Consider the following 15,000-nt stretch of genomic DNA (forward strand, 5'->3'; position numbering starts at 1 on the left):
GATAAAAGTTCTGATGTGTGTAAAATCTTGATGTGGCTGTTCCTGAGGTTTATAAATGTTGTACTAGGGTGTTTAATGAGGCTAAATATAATTTACGCAAAGTTAAAACTAAGCCATTGCAGTGTTTTTGTGCCTGGGATATCTGGGGGGAACTTCAGAGAGATTTGCAAGGGCATTGCAATCTTCTTTGGTTTGTGTTGCTTTTTTGCTTGCTTTCTTCTTTTTGGTCTCTGGAAAACCTGGTTCTTCACTTGCTCTTATGCTGATTTCCTCCAGAAGGAAAGTGCTACATGTACGTCATGTTCATTTCCTTTAGGGATGCCCCTGAAACGCACAATTCATAACAGTTTCAGCGCTTCTTTTGTGGTGGGGCTGAAGTACAGGTCACTCATTATGGGTCATTGGTTTACCCATAATAAAGCAACCCAAAACCTTAAAATTGGCTAACCTCTGGAACATCATTTTTAGGTCTAATAAGGTCTAAGTTTAGCATTACTGAAGGGTTTGTAGTGAATACCTTCTGAAATGTTACTTGTGTGGCAGTGCAGCCCAGTGGTTAGGGCGCTTGCCTTGAGCTCCGGCATCCCAGGTTCAAGACCCGTTCTGACCACTGGTTGAATTTGTTCCTGGTAGTCCCTGGTTCAACTTCTCAGTTGCACTCATAAATAGCCAACTGTTTTGCCTCCTGCCAGTTGGGATTCTTAACAGTTGTTGTTGAATGTTCTGTTCAGTCGTGATTGTGTTTTGTTAGCCCTGAAAAGCCCCTATGGGGAGTGGTCAATTAAGTATGTATGTATGTATGTATGTATGTATGTATGTATGTATGTATGTATGTATGTATGTATGTATGTATGTATGTATGTATGTATGTATGTATGTATGTATGTATGTATGTATGTATGTATGTATGTATGTATGTATGTATGTATGTATGTATGTATGTATGTATGTATGTATGTATGTATGTATGTATGTATGTATGTATGTATGTATGTATGTATGTATGTATGTATGTATGTATGTATGTATGTATGTATGTATGTATGTATGTATGTATGTATGTATGTATGTATGTATGTATGTATGTATGTATGTATGTATGTATGTATGTATGTATGTATGTATGTATGTATGTATGTATGTATGTATGTATGTATGTATGTATGTATGTATGTATGTATGTATGTATGTATGTATGTATGTATGTATGTATGTATGTATGTATGTATGTATGTATGTATGTATGTATATGTATGTATGTATGTATGTATGTATGTATGTATGTATGTATGTATGTATGTATGTATGTATGTATGTATGTATGTATGTACCTGTCCCTGTCCCTTATTTTGCCATGGCCATCGCATGGCATGATATCCATAAAACTTAAACTCTGATCTTTCTCCTGTCAGTCCACAGCTTTCCGCATCAAGTTGTCTTCAGTAGGATCAGTAATATTGTGCTTGGTTCATCCTGGCCCCGGGTTTATCTCTGGAATAATTAACTGCTTCCATCATCAATGACTCAGGATTCCTCAATGAACAGTGCATGCTTTAAACTTGCCTGCTGCTATACCTTTGGCAATGCCTAGTGCCTAGTTTTTCTTTGCCAGTGGCCTTTTCCAGTGCACAATTACCAGCTTCTCCTGGTGCAGGTAGGCCTATTTGGTTTTTGGTACTTGTTAACCCTTTCACTCCTGTAAGGGCCACTGAGACTTATAGATTTTACTCTAACACCAAACGATTTTACTCGTCAATGGGGAACCCCACAGGAGTGAAAGGGTTAATATATCTGGCAAATACATGTATATGGGCCCGGATTCTCCCTGGTTTAGGTTACATACAAAATGGTTTTGCAGATCGTTGCTGGAGAGTTTATTGATCTCGTCCAACTTCTCTCAGTCAACTTGATGGAAAGATTGTTTTCATCCATCTTCCATCTTTTATTTAATATACATGTAGCGTACTTGCAACTCATTTTCCTTTGAGATGGCACAATTTAACTCTTTATGAACTTTTGATCTTGGTCACGTTCTGTCAATTCCAAAGCAGAGTCTGGCTGACTTATGATGGAGCATTTTGCAAATGTGCAGCCACTGCTTGACTCAAAGATTGGTCCAGTATCAATTTTCAATTGTTTAACTTTCATGCCACTGGCACTTGCATTCGAACAATCCTTCAAGGAACCAAGTGAAAGTTCCTACAGTGGTCTGAAAGTCTTGGAATAAGAAAGTCTTGCTCAAAGTAAAATATTTAAAAAAATGTATTCTCAACCAACTTGTGTTATATTTTGCTATGGAAGACCTTATTATACATGTACCTAAGGTAGAACTTCAACTGACTGTTGTCTCGTAAATGAAATTGCTATAGCCATTGATAATATTCTTTATGCACTAACTTTATTTTTAGACTTGAGTAAGCCCTTCGATTGTCAATCATTCAATTTTACTTTCTAAGCTTGCCCTTGACAGAATAGAAGAAGTTGAAAATCTGTGGTTTTGATGTTATCTTCAAAAGAGAAAACAAAGGGTTTTTGTGAATGGCCATCTTTCAGAACTGCTTTTATAAATTTTGGCATTCCTCAGGGCTTTGTGGACCTTATCTCTTTTTGATTTATGCAATGACATCATCAAAGCTACTAATATATTTTCTATTAGACTCTTTGCTGATGATACATTGCTCACAGTGACAGGCAATGACTTGGACCTGATATTTCAGACAGTTCTTGCATCTGTATTGTAGAGATTCACACGACACGTCTTTTTAGATTCACTGTTTATTTTAAAAATCTGATCGAAGGAATACTTTCACAAAATCACGTTGCTCAAGTTGTAGTGATGGCCGAGATATAAACAGATTCCTCAAACTTGAGTATAACACACTTTAATTCACAAACACGCCATGCTTCTCCACTTCTGTACATTATGTAGTAATAATCACCAAATGTCTCAAGCTAAACACTACGTTCCCTTCCTTTGTGAAAACAGAACTCAGCGTATGATAAACAATAAAATGTTCAAAATGCTTAACACAGTATATTGTCCCGAGATTCATAATCAATCTGAACAATCTCAAAACGTTTTGTTTTTCTTCAACAGCCTTTTTAAAACTATTCACTTTTCCAGAACAAAGTCCTTAAACTTAGCTGGCATCCGCATAGTTCCGTTTGGCCTTCTCCGTGGCTCTGTGCTTTCTGAGGTTTCTGAGGTACCTATAGGCAGGGGTGAGATCACTGGACTTGCTGGGGTTTCAGCTCCCACAGAGTTCTCCGGCTCCTCTGGGCCTTTATAAGGTTTAACAAATGAACTGTTTCTCCAATGTACTGCACCTTCGGCTGATTTCAAGGTTAGTTCTTGTCGCTCTTTGTCTGAACAGTGTAAGGCTTTGTCTCAAAGTTGGGAGTTAACTTGCTGTTCTTGATAAGGACTTTATCTCCAGGAGTGATAGAGTTATCAAGGGCGTGTCACCGTTTGCCTGCAAGCTTCTGATTCCAGTAGCGATCTCTAATGCTTTCATACAGAACACTCTTCTTGGGTCGTAGTTCTGGTAACTTGGTTTTAAGTTCTCTTCCAAACATAAGAAATGCCGGGGGTTACTCCTGTACTGCTGTGGGGGGTTGTTCTGTATGCTAACAGGAATTTGTTCAATTCTTCTTTCCACTTTTTTCCTTCTGCTTCAGCTATTTTGAGTGACTTCAACAACGTTCGATTCTGGTGCTCTACTTCCCCATTTGCTTGGGGCCAGAGAGGTGTGGATTTGCAATGTTCGATCCCATGTTCAGTTACAAAAGCTTCAAATTCTTCGGACACAAATTGAGGAGCATTTTCCGACTTAAGACTTGATGGGTAGCCATACCGTGTAAATATGGGTGTTAGCACTTCAATCATCTTTTGAGAGGAGGTTGTGCGCTGCGGGGGGTTGTTCTACTTCAAAGAAACGGCTGTAGTAATCCACTACTACAAGTAGGTTTTCTCCAGAAGGAAATGGACTTAAGGCATCGATGGCTACATAATGGCATGGTCCGGACAGTGGTTCTACACGCTGCATTGGTTCAGGTGGACAAAATTTTCCCACTACTTGGCATCCCGGGCAGCGTCTGCAAACTTTCTCCGCATCAAGGTCTATTTTGGGAAACCAAACGTTCGTTCTCAACTGTGTTTTCATCTTCATAATACCTTGATGCCCGTTTTGTGCTAAACGCAGTACTTCACTTCTGAGGCTCTGAGGGATGACGATCCTTGTTCCGTGCATGACTAACTTTCTTATTGTACAAAGTTCATTCTTCACACTCAGGTAATGAGGCATTTTGCATCGAGACCAGTCACCACTTTGTATGTAGTATCTAACACTACGCATTTCAGGATCTTTTTCTGATTCTCTTCCAACTTCTCTTGCAGTCATAGCCATTGGCGTACTTTCTTGTACAATAACTCTAACAAAGTCAGCTTCCTTGCCACTGGCATCTTTCTGATCCATAAAATTTAGCCTTGAAAGGGCGTCAGGGATGTTGGTCTTACCAGGATGATAAATCACTTTGAAATTGTATCCCTGCAAGGGAAGGACCCATCGTTCTATTCATGCAGACAGCTTAGAGGACGTGTTATGCATGTGCTTCAGAGGTTTATGATCGGTCTCCAGCTCCAATTCTCGACCATAAACATACAGCTTGTACCTCTCGCAAGCCGATACCAATGCAAGACCTTCCTTTTCTGTCTGGGAATAGCGCCTTTCCACGTCGGTAAGATTTTGCGATGCATAGGAGATCACCCTCCACATGCCATCTTGTAGCTGAGTGAGAACAGCTCCTCTACCTGTGGGACCTACGTTGGCTACAATTTGCATGCTGCATTTATTCTTGAAGTAGGCAAGTGTATCTGCTTGGGTTAGCAGATCTTTCAACTTCTGGAAGGATTTCTCTTAGGCGTGTCCCCTCATGAAATGTTGATCCCTTTTTGTAAGGATTCTGAGCTGTTCGGCGACCTGGGCATAATCTGGCAGGAGCTTGGTGCAGTATTGTACTAGCCCTAAAAACGATCTGACTTCTGCGGTATTCTGTGGTGGCTTGGCATTTTGAAGTGCAGACACCTTCTCTTCACTTGGTGAAATTCCTTGTTTGCTCACGTTTGTTTGCTCAAGTCATGTCCAAAGAATGTTAATTTTGGAAGTCTGAACTGGCACTTCTTTGCATTCAAAGTCAATCCACACTCTCTGAGACGGTGCAGGACAGCTAGCAGATTCTCATCATGTTCCTGGATTCCACATCCGTGGATGATTAAAGTGTCAGCAATATTTTTAACTCCTTTGCAGCCATCTGCATCAAGCTCTACTTGATGGAAGCCCCATTTCAAGTCCAACTTACTGAAAACAGTAGACCCATTTAAATCGTGCAGGACTTCCTCGATGGTAGGAATAGGGTGCCTCTCCCTTTCAATTGCTTCATCTGCTCTTCTCATATCGACACAGATGCAAATGTCCCCATCTGGTTTCAGGACAAGTACAAGAGGTGAAACCCATTCTGTAGGCCGCTGGGTACTTCTTCGATTATGTCTTCCTTTAGTACTTCATCTAATTTCTTGTCAACTTCCTCTCTTAGACCAAATGGTAATCTTCTGACAGGTTGTCCAACAGGTTTTGCATCTTTGTTCACATGTAATTTTAGCTGGTAATCTTTCAATTTGTGGACTCCCGTGAAAACATCAGGAAAGTTCTTAGCAATGTCCACAGATGTCCCTTCACTTGTGATAGAGTATGCTTGGGGGTGAGCTAGGAGGGCCAACTCTTAGCACGTTCAATTTCTCTGCTGTATCCCTTCCAAGCAAATCTCTGCCATGACTTTCCACAATGGTAAACTTGGCTACACACCTCTCTCCAGATGCCTCACAGTAAATTTCGCTCTCAAATGTTCCAACTACTTCAATGGGTTCACTTTGGCCATGTGAAAACAGCTTCCTTTCGCACCTTTGGGATCTGCATTTCACACCTTCCTGTTTTAAACTTTCCCACGTATCACGATCCACAATATTGTGTGTTGCTCCTGAGTCAATAAGGACTTTCTTAAGGTGCACACCCCAATGTACAAATCAGCAACTCCACTCAAGTCACCGCCACATTTCACAACAAAAGCATAATAATCTTCTTCTGGCTCCTCTGAAATTTAATTAGCACCATCTCAACGCTGTTTTTCACCTGGAAGTTTCTTTTCCACTTAAGATCGGCAAAATGACCCATGAAACCACACTTGTTACAGGCTTTTCCGAGTGCTGGACAACTCCTGTCTCGTTCAGAATGACCAGTTCTGCCACAATGGGTGCATTTCCTTTCTTTCAACACCTTCTTTTCTTTTCCAAATTTCTTTCCTGCCCTCTCCTTTTCTTTCCTTTGATGATCTTTTCGACTGATTCTGTTAACTCACTCAAGACCTCCCATGGACTGCATTTGAGTGTTGACTGCCTCATGGACTTGTGCAGTTTCCTGTAGCACAGTCAAGGTTGCATCACTTGCTTTTTCAAGAAATTTTCGACGGAGTCTTGAATCTTTACATTTTTCAATGATCTGGTCTGGGATGGCTTCATCCACATTAGCAATATCACAAGATGTGGCTTTCTGATGTAGTCGGCAAACAAACTGATCCATGGTTTCTCCCTCTGTCAGTTGGATCTGGCGAAATACATGTCGCTCAAATGGGATGTTGACTTTTGGCGTGAAATAGTTATCCAGAGCTGCTAAGCAATCGTTAAATGTAGTTTCGTTATCCTCAGGTACTAAAGTAGAGTAAATCTCTTGTAATTCCATACCTCCCAAATGTAACAGCAATGCTATTTTCTGACCTTCATTGGTTACTCCTTTTGAGGCCATATAAAGGTTAAAGACACGTTTCCATCGAATAGAAAGTGAATTTGGCTCTCCCTTTGGGTCGAAGTGAGGTAGGCCGTGGATGTCTAAGACTTGTTTCATGGTCACTCCGCCAGGATCAGTGGGAGTCGTTGATGTGGCCGAGCTGCTCGCTTGCTCTCCAGGCACTGACATTCCGATAGTTTGGACGAAATAACCGTGCAAATTTTAACTGGTAACAACTTTGGTATTCCACATATCACTGTCCTTGTCGCCAAATGTAGTGATGGCTGAGATATAAACAGATTCGTCAAACACCAAATGTCTCTTAAGCTAAACACTACAAAAGTTACACTTACAATTTGCATAATCAACATGTCAATCACTAAGGTCCGATTACGACATCCCTCCCCTTTCAGTTGAGTTCCTTGAAATGATGATTCCCCATACTTGTGCCCGTTTGCAAAAGTTCGAACTTCGAAGCATCTCTGCAGATGATTCTCTCATCTTTGATTCTTGTTGGGCTGATCTGGGATCCTTTAACTTGTGTAGGGTGTTTGGGCTTTTCGCTTGTTTTCGCATTTGACCATGATTGCTTTGCACACTCTGAGAGTATGGACTTTCGTGTTATTCTGTTTAGCGTGGTAGTCTTTGCATTTCTGCTTGAAGGTGCAGTCCCGTTCTTGAACTTGCTCATCCTTGCAGTTGGTCTCAGTGGAAAAATGATGTAATGGTGTCCTCACGTCCCGGTTCATCAATAGTTGATATGGTGTCATATCCGTAGCAGGGTGGGGTGTGCTGCGATATGTCTGTAGCATATCCTAGATGACTTCTTGGGGATCTATGTGTTCTTGTCTGGCAATGGTCGTTGTCTTTTTTATCATCTTGTTAAATCCCTCTATTTGTTCTTGTACTTTGGAGTGGACTGGTGTGATGCATTTGTGTTGGAATCCTGGTTATTTTGTGAACTCTGCAAATGCATGTGAGTTGAATGGTGGGACATTGTTAGTCTGTAAGCTTTCTGGGACTCCATGGGTTGAGAGAATTTTCTTTAAGTTCTTTCTTGTTGCTTCGAATGATGATTATTGGTCTGTTACTACCAGGGTGTACTGTCCATTGGGAGACGGTCCACGGAAGTCTGCTTCTACCGTTGTCCCTGGTCTTACTGGAAGGGTAGTCATCTTGGGTGGTTTGGTGTGTTTTGTCTCTGTGGTGATTTCGCACTTGAAGCGTCTCTTCATGAAGTGTTCAATTTGTAGGTTCATGCTTGGCCACCAGTACTTGTGTCGGATCATTTCCTTGGTTTGAGAGAGACCTTGGTGTCCTTGTTTGTGCGCGATTCTGATAATCTTCTTTCTCAGGTTTGCTAGTGGGCTGATCTTGTCCAGGTGTAATACAACGTTTTCCGCTAGGTATAACTCTGCTTGCACCTCTGTATATGGTTTCAGTAGTGGGTCTTTCTCGTCCCAAGTGTGCATTGCATGTTTCAGGTGCTGTAATTCGGCGACATCCATGGTTTCCTTGGCAATTGCCTTAAGCGTGAACCATTTGCATGACTACTGCTCGGATGTGTTTGTTGTGTCCCATCTTCTTCACTTCGGGGAGTGGGTGTCGGGACATGTAGGCGGTGTCGTTTGCTTTACCAGGGATGTGGATAATCCATATTCTGCATTTTCATCGCAATTCTTTCCATCTGCGGAGGGAGTTTTGCTTGTGGGTTGTTGAAAAGGGTTAGCAATGGTTTATGATCTGTCGCAAGCTAGAAATGTTTATCGTAATTTCTGAGCGATTACCCGCGGGTAATGTGTTAATTTTTCAGCAAACAGTTCTTGGTGCAGGTTATAGGAAGGTGTGGGTAATGTGATAATTTTTAAATCTTCCAGTATAGTACTGTTTTAAAACTGTAAGTAGGGAAAAAATATAAAAGTCATTAATGAAACTGTTCCTTAAAACTGTATATTGCCTTATTTATCCCGTTATAATTGCCTTATAGACTTAAATGCTCTGGATGAAAACCAATGCAAATTGAAAACATATCAACATATCATATCATTGGCAATCATAATCGTTTATCACGCGTGTGATATTACTTTCTTGCTTTGCTAATTTCACAGCTTCTTTCTTTGTTTAGTTGAAAATAAAAACATTTTCACCAAATGGAGTTATAAACTCAGGCAGGCTTTAAAGTAATCCACACACAAAAACTGATGCTGACATGTCCATTTCATGGTGCTGCTGCCGCCACATAATTAACACGCATAAGAGGTAATTGTCGGCATGCGTGTAAACAAACATTCACGGACAAAATTTTGAAACACCAGAGCATTCAGCGCATCAGTAAAATATTCCTAGCAAGCACTGCCTTGAGGTAGAGAGTATTTTCCAGTTTCAAGCGATTTCTTAGAGTCAGTAGATCCTGAGATATCGATTTTTTTTAAAACGGATTTTACAAGCGGTATCATTCAATGGAAGATAAAAAACAATAGGTGTGAAAACTTACCAATTTCACGCTAAAGGATATTTTGTTAACAAAAACAACGGATCAAGTTTTTATTTGATTTAAAACGTTATAAAGAGGTAATTGACTGAATGAAAAATACATGCTTCAATCTTTACGGAAAGTGTAGCCACAAACAATTTTGAGTCAAACTACCCGGTGTTAAATGTGGCCGTCAGAGTTTAACTTTTGCGTATAAGCTCAAAGTTATCGCTCGTGCAGATAACTTTGTAAGTTCACAAGTTTCTTTTGTTTTTGGGTGCGGGTAATCTGTTGAAGTGTTTTTCTTGTTATTGCAAGAAATGGCCGATGCGGGTAATCTACTGCGCGGGTAATCGCCCGTAAATTACAGTACCTCCTATGAGGTACATTTGCAGTCGGGATGTAGCGAATTCTGCAGCTAAGGCTTCTCACTCTATCTGGGAATACCTTCTCTCAGTGTCAGTTAGGGTACGGCTTATGTAGTGGAAATTCCCCGATCAGACTGGCTTCCTGGTGAGCCGAGATCGAACGAAATAAACTTAGCATTGGCATCAGCTATAGCTACGAGAACAATACTGAATTGCTTTTTGTAGTTGAAGTACTCAGAGCCTGAGTTTGGGGGAGCACGCATGTTAATATGTTTTCCATCTATGGCTCCAACTGCATGTGGAAACTGCCATTTGGATTCAAATTCCTCTGCAATTTGTTCCCAATGTTGTTTTGAACTTGGTGGCTGTAGGTATTCATCCCTCAAAACATATACAGGGCTTCACACACCTCAGGTATGATTTTTGAAATAGATGCAACAGATATGCAAAAGCTATACATGAGATCTTGGTATGAGCAACCTGATGCCAAAAATCTCAAGGTAACACATAAGCGGTCATGGACTGAAATGGCATCTCTCATGACAGTGTTTTTCTTTCCAATTAGAGGAGTTAGCTTCTCACAAAGCTCATCAAAGAGAACAGAGTCCATCCTAAAAATTAGAAGGAAATATGACAATTTAATAACAATTGAGAATATCTCAGGTAGCCCAGGTTGGGTTTATCTTATTTGCAGCATATAAAAATGCAGTGGAAATCAGAGGTACAGCACAGCAATCTTTATGTAGCACACTGTTGACTGCCAAGACAGAAAGGGTACATTCTACAATGAAACAAAATTGTTAAACTATCACGCCTTAGAGGGGCCCTTGGTGTATTGTATTTGAGTTCTGGAGCTCTCTTAAGTGCACATGAGCTGCTTAAAAGCTGGAATTCGCTTTTTAAAAAGATCACACTTCTGAATGAGGTGGTGAGAAAGGAGGTAGATGGGGGTGGGTTACTTATTCCCAAAGAAATACTTCATCGTGTGGGACAACAAAAATAGTATGCTCATTTTTGAAGTTCTATTGATAGTATTATTCTTCTCCCAACAACAAGGGATGCACAGAATAATAAAATAACCCTAACACAATACAACGTGAACATCGATTCAGAACTTTTACAAATCATGCTTGTTCTTATTTAAGACGTCAGTAAAAGTTTTGGTTCTTGTTTAACCAACGCCAACATTATTTCATGAAACCTGTTAAAGAAAGTTAAAATAGCGACCATGAGACAGTAAAAGATTGAGTACAAGTACGAATTTTCAAAATCTTGTTCACGTGCTTTGGATGATCACTAGTGCAATCAATCTTGTTTCGACAATCTCCTGGTCTGCTGGTAAACAACAAGGAACAGTGAGGGGAGGAGACTGGTTTGAAATTAGAAATTCACACTTGTACTCAAATCTGAAGGTCGTAATAAATTGTACTCACCGAAAAAAAAATTTGAATTCGTCATGGTCAGTCTCTCGCAGTTCTTTTACTAAATTTTGGGCCAAACCCTGGGCTTCTCGCCGCTGCTGAGTTTTCCAGGGCTTAACCCAACACCTACGCTTCTTTTTCTTCTTTCTTTGTTGTTTATATAATACAAGAAACGCTATAATCGCAGCAGCTTCAAGTTTTTGCTTGTTCGTAAGCGCCATATTTCGTGGGTGACTACACAGCCTCTCCTTTATTCTGCGTATCTCAGTTATTCAAAATCATTACTGGCGCACTAAACTTCACACTGTTGACAATTATTTGCTATGCCATCTACACTATCAAATATATTTGTCACATAAAAATTGTCACATAAAAATTGCTCGTGTAAATGGGGCTTAAATATGTAGGACGTATGATTGACAACAATCTTTCTTGGCATGACCACATTGATTACATTTCTGGGAAAATTAGCGAAATCATTAATGTACTAGTAAAAGTAAAATGCGTAGTTTTTGATTCCAGTTCCTTAGTTAATTTATAAGATGCTACATGTGTATGGTGTATCCTTATCTTAGCTATGGAAGCATACTTCGGGGTAACACTTATGGAGTACCTTTGTCTGAAATTGTTAGACTGCATAGGTTCTGCGTCATGAACATATTACTCCATACTATGCTCAACCTGGCGTCTTAAAATTTTCCGATATTGTTAAATTGCGTACTTGTAATGTCTCGATGAACACCTTTGTGACCTTAAATCATCTAATCTTAATTTTAGCTACCCGTACTTATTCAGCTATAAGCCGAGCGATTTTTACACAAATCCTCACTCAATTTTGGCAAATTTGAAGCCATAGAAGGGGTCTCTGCTTATAGCCGAGTATTTTTGAGAGTTTTCTCAGCAAATTAAGACAGTAACAAATGAACGTGTATTCACTTATAAGCCGAACTAAATTACTTGTAAAATGAAGAGAAGTTGTTGTTGGTGTAATATGGACTTTTATTACTTGGTGGGTCGTAAAGGAGCTGTTCGTGTTGTTGTGTGATCGGGATCGATTTTATTGCTCGTCTTCTTCCTCTCTGTCTGTCTCCAATTCGTCGTCGATTTCCTCGTCTTCACTTTTTTTTTGTTCTGGAATATTCTCGTCGAAGACTGCGTCGTCTTCTGTGCCGTCGAGTGCGTTATAGAGATGCCACAAGTCTTGAACGAACGCCTCACCATCTCCTCGGGAATATCGCGCCAAGCCTGTTTTACCCATCGAAGGAACGAGGAGTCTGGGAACGAGATTGCACCATCGTGACACAGATCGTGTAAGTAAGCTTGTGACATGACACCATAGCAAACTTGAGACAAAAACGCAAGTGGGTCTCTTCATGTAGCGGCATTTTCCAGGCAAAAAAACCGTACGCATTAAAGGGAAAATCTTACCTTGAATTCTTTAATCTGAAAACCATGCCAAAGTTCGTTGATTGAGCTCGGGATATGCTCCCTGATAAGCTCCCCATTGAACAGATTTGCCTTATCTTTCCTTCAGCAACGGAACCATCGACTCGCTGATGCCGTATTCTCCGGCGATCTCGCAGTTGTTTTCTACAGCTTCTGCTTCGGCGACCATTTTAAAGTTTAAAGTCCACCCCTTCTTGGGATGGTTGGTTGCTAAGTTCTTAGAAAGGTTTTGTGTCCAAGATGACGAGATAGGTACCTCCAAGTGGTCCACCATTTAGTGATAAATAAGGACACAATGCAACAAGTCCTTTGTGTTTACCATGTCGATTAAGAATGTCTCCAGCATCTCAAAGGTTTTGGTAAACAAATTTACAAGCCTCTGAAGCATAACATTTTAGGTTTTGGTAAAGCACTGAGAACTTCCCGAAGGCAAAACCAACTTTAGGTAACTCTGGACTTATTGTACTACGGCTAGTTTGATCTGATAGTGCATTAGGAGCTTGTGCTAACAGCGGGGCATTCAGAAAGAGTTGCTCTAAATCAATCTTAGGACAATACAATACTGGTTTATTCATGATGCAAAAAGATATTTAGTAAATAAACCCCTTTCGGCAGCTGGTATATCGGAGGATAATGCTCAAGGCTGAAAGATTGTCTTAAAATGAACATTTGGCTTAGAAGCGAAGCTTCGAGGGCAACTGTGAAAATTTGCAATTATATCGTTCGAAAAGATCACAGCTGATGAATTAACAATCTTGCACAAAAATTCTTAGTACCTTTAGGTGTCCTTTGGAGGATTGAAAATGAAATTACAGCTGTGAAAGGTTGAGTGAGAAAAATCGGCAGCGGAAGGATGGGAATTCACATTGAACGTGGAACGAGAATGGAGTTGATTTTGCTGCTGAATCGAGACTGGAAAAGGTCCTGAAGGAAGTGGAATGGCAGGAAGGACAGAGTTGGATTGGTTCTGCTTCGTTATGAAGCGACTGACGATCGCAGATGACTCGAATTGCTGCTCAATGGTTGGTTGCGCATTGTACGACTCGATGACCTGTTACACTCTTCACTTGATTGTTTTCCAAGCCGGCAGCTTTCAGGACTGTCACCCAGGTGGCTCGGATGCAGTGAGCTGTATAAATAGTTGACAGACCAGCTTTCTTGCACATTTCCTTGAGTAGATTGTCAAGCTTGTGCTCTCCCATTGGAACTCTGCAAAACCAGATGTCATCATCTTGACAGAACAATGCGGCATTGTGATTCTTTGGTTTTGCCATAAGGTATCGCACCCTTGCTCTCTTTTAGCTGAATACTTCTCCAAACAAGCAACAAGGCACCGGGGATGACCAGACAGACAGACTGGGTCTCGTCTTCGTTATCACTGATACCTCCAGGATGATTTTTTGTCGCTCTCTCGTTCAGCACAAACAATTTCAACCCACCAACCCTCAGCTGCAGATCACTTGCTTTCATCTCACGCTGATTCTCGCGGCCTCTCTTGCCAAAGTACAGAACTGTGTAAAACCACGCCGTGTTCACTAAACTCTGCGGTTGTTCCAGGCCAAGATGATTGTTTGAGTAGAAAGCCTCAAGGTCTTCTTGTGAATTGGCAATTTGTGCTTTGTGGAAGAAATGAGGCCTTTTTGGGCGAGATCCTTCAAAGTAGCATCTAATGCTTCGTCAGCCGACTCAAATTCTTTGTCACAAATAATAGAGAAAGTTTTTCAATGTGGGGAACATGACAAAAACCGGTACAGCCCAGCACGAATGGCTTTCCTTCCACATTTCTTGCTTCCACGTAAAACTGCCTCAACGCACTGGACAGTTCCGATGACTCCATGTTTTCAAGAGTGTTTTGGAACCTCTTCTCTTTTCTTCACGCTAAAAATTGGACGAAAATTGTATACCGTAGTATCTTAGTGTAAATGGACTCAGTTAAAATATCGCTGTCTCACCAATTTTAGTTTGTTTATACTAAAACCAAAACTCAATTTGTAATTTTTCCTTACTTTCAAAGACGTTCACAGCATACTCTGTGGATTTTTTAGTGTTTGTTGGAACGGCATTGTCAATCAGCATTTTAATTTCTCCGTCACTGGCTTCTGCAAAATGGAATCCAATGAGATCCCAAAGAAATTAATTGGTGGGTTATAAATATAAATTCATCATGAAAACGAAAACATGAGGTGGACCCTACAACGTTTCCTAACACAATACAATAAAATGAAACAGAATAGTAAAAATTTATAATACTTAACCATTGCTAAATTCCAATTAATAAATTTAATATCCCGGTAAATAGTTTAAAACATTCTACTTCAATTATATGTTGCGGTAAGGTATTCCATTCGTTCACTATGCGGACAAAGAATGAGTATTTATAGGAATTCACCCTTGCACTTTTCACCTCTTATTTAAAAGAATTTTGGGGCCAGTTCAAAAATTTCAAGAGTTCACCT

The 15,000-nt window shown here is 40.4% G+C and overlaps 1 protein-coding gene and 1 long non-coding RNA gene across 2 annotated transcripts in view; one reads left to right on the forward strand and one right to left on the reverse strand.

The window, feature by feature from the left end:
- LOC138015112 (uncharacterized) overlaps positions 1-1,645 on the forward strand; it is a 21,031-nt gene extending 19,386 nt beyond the window's left edge. Inside the window, exon 4 of the long non-coding RNA XR_011125491.1 lies at positions 1,413-1,645. This is a non-coding gene — a long non-coding RNA (uncharacterized lncRNA). The remainder of the gene's footprint in view (positions 1-1,412) is intronic.
- An 8,139-nt stretch (positions 1,646-9,784) lies between these two features.
- The window catches only part of LOC138017781 (zinc finger protein 862-like), an 8,593-nt gene continuing 3,377 nt past the window's right edge, over positions 9,785-15,000 (reverse strand). The window contains exons 3-4 of the mRNA XM_068864762.1: positions 10,087-10,288; positions 9,785-10,042 (exon numbers count right to left, since the gene is read on the reverse strand). Coding sequence (XP_068720863.1) covers positions 9,785-10,042; positions 10,087-10,288 — 460 coding nt within the window. The remainder of the gene's footprint in view (positions 10,043-10,086; positions 10,289-15,000) is intronic.

The sequence above is a fragment of the Montipora capricornis genome, chromosome 9 (assembly GCF_036669925.1).
Source record: "Montipora capricornis isolate CH-2021 chromosome 9, ASM3666992v2, whole genome shotgun sequence".
Classification (NCBI taxonomy): domain Eukaryota; kingdom Metazoa; phylum Cnidaria; class Anthozoa; order Scleractinia; family Acroporidae; genus Montipora; species Montipora capricornis.